Source organism: Alosa sapidissima, chromosome 18 (genome assembly GCF_018492685.1).
Source record: "Alosa sapidissima isolate fAloSap1 chromosome 18, fAloSap1.pri, whole genome shotgun sequence".
Classification (NCBI taxonomy): Eukaryota; Metazoa; Chordata; class Actinopteri; order Clupeiformes; family Clupeidae; genus Alosa; species Alosa sapidissima.
Window position 1 is genome coordinate 29,396,705 of NC_055974.1, and position 8,023 is coordinate 29,404,727.

General features: G+C 42.9%; 1 protein-coding gene across 1 annotated transcript in view; it reads left to right on the forward strand.

Moving 5' to 3' along the window:
• LOC121689826 (C-type mannose receptor 2-like) overlaps positions 1 to 1,752 on the forward strand; it is a 69,556-nt gene extending 67,804 nt beyond the window's left edge. Inside the window, exons 8-9 of the mRNA XM_042070055.1 lie at positions 1,075 to 1,163; positions 1,257 to 1,752. Coding sequence (XP_041925989.1) covers positions 1,075 to 1,163; positions 1,257 to 1,397 — 230 coding nt within the window. The 3' untranslated portion in view covers positions 1,398 to 1,752. The remainder of the gene's footprint in view (positions 1 to 1,074; positions 1,164 to 1,256) is intronic.
• Positions 1,753 to 8,023: the final 6,271 nt, after the last annotated feature.

The following is an 8,023-nucleotide window of genomic DNA, read 5'->3' on the forward strand; positions in this document are numbered from 1 at the left end:
CTCTGGGTAGTGTGGTCAGTTTCTTATGAGTGTAGCTACACCAGGCACGTAACTGAAGCATTCCGTTCGCGTTATGTACTGCAACAATTAGCTTCCAATAGGTCTAATCAATGGAAGTTGCTACACCTGGCGTGTTAGTGGCCTGTAGGCTACGTTCGGGAAAATAGACCATTCCTCTAATGGATTTTACCAGAGCCCTTCCTATTAGGCATTCTCTGATTTTACACGTCGCGAACAGAACACTTCAGTTACGTGCCTGGTGTAGCTTCCTGTAATATAGGCTAGCCTAAGCCTAGCTTGTACCCTTTTCATGCATGCTAACGTGAAGAATATGAACATGCTATTTTGTAACAGACGTTAGGTGGAAAAGTTTGTTTGTACTTACAGCCTGTGAGCTGGTGGTCGATCGTCATGACGGTACAGAACCAGGTTTTCAGAACATCGATGCAAAACCACTTTCTAAGGCAGTGAGTGTTGTCGAAATGATTGGAACACAGAACTAATGTTGCACTACTTCGGTGGTGGTGTTCCAACGATAAATCCAAACCATTTCTTCCTCAACTCATGTTTCTAAGGCAAGACATGCAACATTGATGTGTTATTGCCAGAAATAAAACAGGCACGATTTTTTTTCTGCCATGTTGGCAACTTGCTGTTAGCTCCTACTAGCTGCAGAGAGACAATCCCCTAGCCGCAAAATCTTCCAGTCTTCCTGTAGGCGGTCACAAGCCAAGGTGGGCGAGGCCATGAATAGTCAGTTTCCCTTCGGCGTCATTGGGAAGGGCTCTTTCTGATTCGCTTGTTTTTCCGTGTATTTTCTTTCATTGGCTAATGCGGGCAATGGGGGTAGAAGATCATTTTCACGTGCAGCATGCATATGCAACTTGGAGTGAGCTATAGTATTTCGAAAGTAACAAGTATTAAACGGTTTGTCAGTGAATGTGACCTTTAAGAATAAAAGATTTATAATGAAGTATTTTAGCTTCAGCCTCTATCAAAGAAAACATCCTTAAAATTAAATAAAAAAACAAATGTGAGTGGAAAATCTATGTGCATGTGTGTGTTGCCCTGCAGATCCCAAAGATGTGACGAGAGTGAAGCTTCAGGTAGCTTCTCATGTGAACATCAATGACCCTGCCATGCAGCAGGCCTTCCTACAGCAGGTGAGTCCAGACCCCTACAAGTGAGTCTGTGCTGGAACGTGTGACTGTCCATGGTGAGAGATGGTTCTGAATGACTTGGGTTCTGTTCTCCAGATTCAGCAGAGACTGAGGGAGAGTGGGATGCCAGCAGGCGCCAAACTGACCTGGATGAGACATCCGGATGGACAGATCTTCAAAGAGAAGAAGGAGACAAAAGAAGAGGGGAGGAAGAGGAGGAAGAGAACTGAGCTCTAAACACTCTGCTGCTGTTCATGTGATGTATGAAGTGTGTAAACTGGGAGATGGACACACTGACGGCACACACAGGGCAGTAAACTGAGTGCTCAGCACGTCCAGTTTGTACTTTCAATGACAAAAAGTCTCACCTGTTAAAATCCTGGTCAGTCATTTGTTTTGTTTTACTTCCTTTGTGTCCACCATAATGACACCCCTACAGAATCACTTAAACTCAACTAATTATAAACACGTCCACCTGAAAGAAGTAATAATAGACTTGTCACACATAGATCTGTCTTTGGTTTGAGTTTTATGATTCCAATTTGACCTTCTCTTCTGTCTTGGCTGGTAATTTCTTTGGTAATACTGAATTTTCGGGAATTTATAATTGTTTGAAAATGTTACTAATTAAATAAAATATCTACTCATCAAAATAATATTCTGTTCCTATTCAGAGTCATTTGTGTTAGTCTCTACACTTTATTCTACTAAGTCCTGGAGTCTCCAGTGATAATTAATTAAACTATTTTTTGTCTCAGTAGCTTTCACCTATTGAACAAGTGTATGTCATGACTAAATAAAACATCCCATGAACATTTGATACATTGGAACAGAAAGACAAAACTGATGAGTTCTATTGAAGTTCAACATGTTTATTCAGAAGATACAACCGGAACTACAAGCAGACACTAGGTGGCAGTACAACTCATTAACGACACTCATTGTCAAATTACTGTATTACAACACTCCCACTAAATTTTACAATGGCATTAAGGCACTTCATACTAAATTATATTACTAAGAGCCGTGCTCTCCTTCACATAGTATAATGTCAAGATAGTTATTTTAGACTAAACAAGCAAAACTTGTAAGACTCCCTTTTTTTACTCCTTCTACCTTTACATTCACATTTTTCTTTACTCAACACAAAAACAGTGCCTATACCAGTACATGCTTTGTCTAGAGTCAGCGCCATACATCATTTAAAAAAAAAAACAGATTTTTAGAGATTGTGTGTGTGTGTGAGTGTGTATATGTTGGTGCATGTGTACCTGATTTGGTTATACATTTTGTGCTTTTCTGTGAACAGAGCTTCTACTGTTGACATCTGCCTCTGACAGATGTCTCTATGCAAATACAGAAAGAGACAGAAATTAACGCTAATTTCGCATATCATATTTCATATCTCAAGCCCATAACTCCTGGGGCATTTTACAAGATGCATGAGCATACCTTGGCAAATAATGGCCTAAAATACTCATATTTTCATTCTACATTGATCTCCTTTTGCACACAGCTTCAAAAGACCAGGGGCCTCATTTATAACGCTTCTTACGCACAGATTTGATCTTAGACCGTGCGTACGCTCAAATCCATACCAACGCTCAGATTTATAAAAACCGTCTTTGACGTGAAAAAGTGCTTATCTCCACGTCAGGTTCAAACTTGACGTACGACCATTTTCTTGTGGTAATGCCTGGGTACTGCAAGTAATCTGAGGTCCAAGTGTGATGCATTTTCAAAATTCCAAGACCAACGATCTCATGTCTTTCTTTGCCATATGCATGATCAATATCAGAAGATTTTTAAAGACGTTTTTGGACGCAGTTTAATGTTTCATGGTTTGGAATAAAACTGCTAATGAGAACTATAGCCCACTTAAGAAAGTGAAAAAACGAATAGCTTACTTATTTCATAATATCTAAAAAAAACGCAAGACCTACGATAGAATGATTGAAACATTCTTACAGGTGATCTAGTATATTTAGTGTTCTCACCAATCTAATATTGAACATAAAATGTCCAATTGCCCTCGTTTAGGAGAGGAAAAGTACATTTGCCCCAGGGATGTAGTGGTAAATTAAGAGGTGGGTGAGGTTATTGTACAATATTGGGAATAGGATAGTATTGGATAATACAGTTAAAAGTGAATAAACTCTTTTAAGAGCTGGATGAACTCTAATAAGAGGTGGGTAAACTCTATTTCTGAAATGTCAGAGGTGGATAAACTGCGTTTACTCGCGTTTAGCCTCCACTACATCCTAATTTGCGCTCATAGGCCTATTCCCAGCTTCGTAACAGAAAGGTAATATTTGAATGTTTATACAACGTTTTTTTGTGCGTACGTTCGTTTTCTTTGAATCACACGTACGATCATTTCAGAAATGATCTAAGATCAATTGAAGGATGGTTTCTACGCAACACTTTTATAAATGAGGCCATTTGATTAGAGGCCAGAGTATGTGGGGGCAGTGTCCTCCTAAGTAGATGATGTGCAATGTTGGGCATTTGATTAGAGGCCAGAGTATGTGGGGGCAGTGTCCTCCTAAGTAGATGATGTGCAATGTTGGCCATTTGATTAGAGGCCAGAGTATGTGGGGGCAGTGTCCTCCTAAGTAGATGATGTGCAATGTTGGGCAGAACACTCCAAATGGGGCTGGGCTCCATGGTGTTGATTAAAGTCTCAGTGTTCCTCTCTGGCAACCTCCATTCCCAAATGTAAATGTCTGTGTGAAGTGGATGCCATTCTGCTCTGGGTGACCAACTGTCTGTGACTGAGAACACTGGACTGTGTGTGAGATCTGACTGGGGCAGTTTGGGGGAATCCCCGGGAAAAGAGTGGGGCATTAACAGGAAGGAAGAGCAGGCACAGAGACACAAACACACACACACACACACACACACACACACACCTCACCACACACACACACACACACACACACACACACACACACACACACAAGCATCTCACCACACACACACACACACACACACACACACACACACAAGCATCTCACCACACACACACATACACACACACACACACACACAAGCATCTCACCACAACCATCTTACCATAACAACAGGCTCTTTGCAGAATGCTCTTCAAACCCATAGAGTCTTCTTTGGTCATGAAGCTATTGTACAACAGTCTATCTACTATATATTCTGTGCATACTCCAAATGCCTCTTGTTGATGTAGGAGGACATTACCAGAGTTATATTTCTGTAGAAAACAGTGACGTCTGTGTGTGCGGTGTGGCAGAGGTGAATTTGCATACAGAACACCACATCAGTGAGGTAGAGAGTAGCACCAGTCACAGTGGTGTCATTCTCACAGAGACGAGCAGCGTAACCAGAAGGGGTGACAACAGAGACGCAACTCCAGAGCTGTCTGACAGGTAAGACTCTGTTACTTAATGTCCATCCTAATATAACCAAAATTAAGACAGTGATGTAAAGCATCTCACCACACACACACACACACACACACACACACACACAAGCATCTCACCACACACACACAAGCATCTCACCACACATACACACACACACACACACACACACACACACAAGCATCTCACCACACACACACACACATACACACACACACACACACACACACACACACACAAGCATCTCACCACACACACACAAGCATCTCACCACACATACACACACACACACACACACACACACACACACACGCATCTCACCACACACACACACACATACACACACACACACACACACACACACACACAAGCATCTCACCACACACACATACACACACACACACACACAAGCATCTCACCACACACACACACACACACACACACACGCACACACACACACAAGCATTTCACCACACACATACACATACACACACACAAGCATCTCACCACACACACACACACACACACACACACAAGCATCTCACCACACACACACACACATACACACACACACACACACACAAGCATCTCACCACACACACATACACACACACACACACACACACACACACACAAGCATCTCACCACACACACACACACATACACACACACACACACACACACACTTTGCTTGTAGAAAAGCACTGTATAAATGCAGATTATTTACACTCACACTGACAGGTACATGCATACTCAGGTGCACACACACACACTGACAGGTACATGCATACTCAGGTACACACATGCAAATCAACAAACTTGTAGAGAAATGTGGTTCTGTCAGAAACTACAATATAGAAAGCTCTTCGAAACCCCCCCCCCCCCCCCCCCCCCCCACACACACACACACACACTCAGGAACTGTCTTGCAGATGGGTTTCACTGGAATATGGCAACTGGGGTAGATGACCTCTCTGCTTTTCTCTCTCCATCTCTCTCTTTCTCACTCTTTGTCTCGCACACACACACACACACACACACACACACACACACACACACACACACACACACACAGACACACACAGATGCTCAGGAGGTAGAGTAGTTGTTCGGAAATCCGGGATGTGGCCGTTTTGGTCCTGGCTCTTCCTGACCCAGCTGAAGTGTCCTTGAGCAGGTTGGTGCCTTGCATGCCAGCCTCCATTGTCTGTGTGAGTGTGTGTGAATGGGTGAATATGGGGCTCTTTGCTCATAGGAGTAGGAAAGCTCTGTATAAATGCAGACTATTTACACTCACACATACTGACAGGTACATGCATGCTCAGGTACACATAAACACAAGTCAACAAACTTCTTAAGTAGTGGTCATAGTACACACAGTTATACAGTTTGTGTTGTTACCATAACAACAGGCTCTTTGCAGAATGCTCTTCAAACGCACAGAGTCTTCTTGGTCATGAAGCTATTGTACAACAGTCTATCTACTATATATTCTGTGCATACTCCAAATGCCTCTTGTTGATGTAGGAGGACATTACCAGAGTTATATTTCTGTAGAAAACAGTGACGTCTGTGTGTGCGGTGTGGCAGAGGTGAGTTTGCATACAGAACACCACATCAGTGAGGTAGAGAGTAGCACCAGTCACAGTGGTGTCATTCTCACAGAGACGAGCAGCGTAACCAGAAGGGGTGACAACAGAGACGCAACTCCAGAGCTGTCTGACAGGTAAGACTCTGTTACTTAATGTCCATCCTAATATAACCAAAATTAAGACAGTGATGTAAAGTCACTCAACAAACTCAAAAGGTACCGCAACACCTTTTATATCCATGCTTAACCCTGCCAGTTGAGTTCCTCCATGTTGGTGGTTTGAGTTTTTGGTTATGGTTATGGTTACATAACAGAAGTTTTTACATGGTGACTAACATCATACACACAATAAGAGTAAACAATATAAACTGTGAGAGCATCAGTTGTAGTAAAGCATTTATATTTAAACAATTAGCATAACAACCATAAAATGATTATCTATGACGTAAGGCTCAATAGATTATGGTTTAAAAGCTTTTCTTGAATGTGCCATGGCTATCACTAGAAAGGACAGCGTTAAATAGATCATTCCACCAGCAAGGAATCACAAATGAAACGAGTTCTGTCCTGACTGACCTCTTGATGATGCTGATGGAAGGCCGAGACAACAGACGTCCATCAGAGGACCGCAGTGCTCTAGAGTAGAACTGAATCACAGGGTTCAGATAGGATGGTGCTGATCCAGTGCTCTAGAGTAGAACTGAATCACAGGGCTCAGATAGGATGGTGCTGATCCAGTGGTCTAGAGTAGAACTGAATCACAGGGCTCAGATAGGATGGTGCGGATCCAGTGGTCTAGAGTAGAACTGAATCACAGGGCTCAGATACTGTAGGATGGTGCTGATCCAGTGGTCTAGAGTAGAACTGAATCACAGGGCTCAGATAGGATGGTGCTGATCCAGTGGTCTAGAGTAGAGTAGAACTGAATCACAGGGCTCAGATACTGTAGGATGGTGCTGATCCAGTGGTCTAGAGTAGAACTGAATCACAGGGCTCAGATAGGATGGTGCTGATCCAGTGGTCTAGAGTAGAGTAGAACTGAATCACAGGGCTCAGATACTGTAGGGTGGTGCTGATCCAGTGGTCTAGAGTAGAGTAGAACTGAATCACAGGGCTCAGATAGGATGGTGCTGATCCAGTGGTCTAGAGTAGAGTAGAACTGAATCACAGGGCTCACATAAGATGGTGCGGATTTAAAGTTAATTCTGGCACCTTTGTGGCCTACACGTGTCCTTTTTGGCATAGTAAAGACCAGACACACGACCGCATTTGGAGTCACCTGCTACAGTCGCCGTACACTTGCAGGTACTGTAGCTCTATTTACATTGCATTGTTACAGTCACGCCTAGAGAGTAATTTCCATAGTAAAACACTGCCCATGTAAACCAAGCAGGTATTTACATTTATGATTTTTATATTTCCATAATTCCCCGTATTGCCATATAGACAAACATGAAAAGTACTGAACATTGTTCACACACTCATAACACACACACACACACACATAAGAGGAGATAAAGACAAATGAAGTGTGATGTGTGTGTCTGTAAATAGCTGGGAGTGTGTTGTGTGTATCTGCACACAGCATTGAGTGTGGTGTGTGTGTCTGTAAATAGCTGGGAGTGTGTTGTGTGTGTCTGCAGTCAGCCGTGAGTGTGATGTGTGCAGGGATGGATTACTGCACGGGCCTACCGGGCACAGGCCCAGGGGCCCAAGGGGTCAGGGGGCCCTGAAGCCCAAGCCTTTGCATGTAATCATTGCCTCAATATCAACAAATCGATGTAGGCTATGAATCTGATTGAATTTAGTATTGGCCATCCCCAAAATGCACCAGAATACAGGAAATCACATCAAACAAATTAAAAAATTTCAGGGGG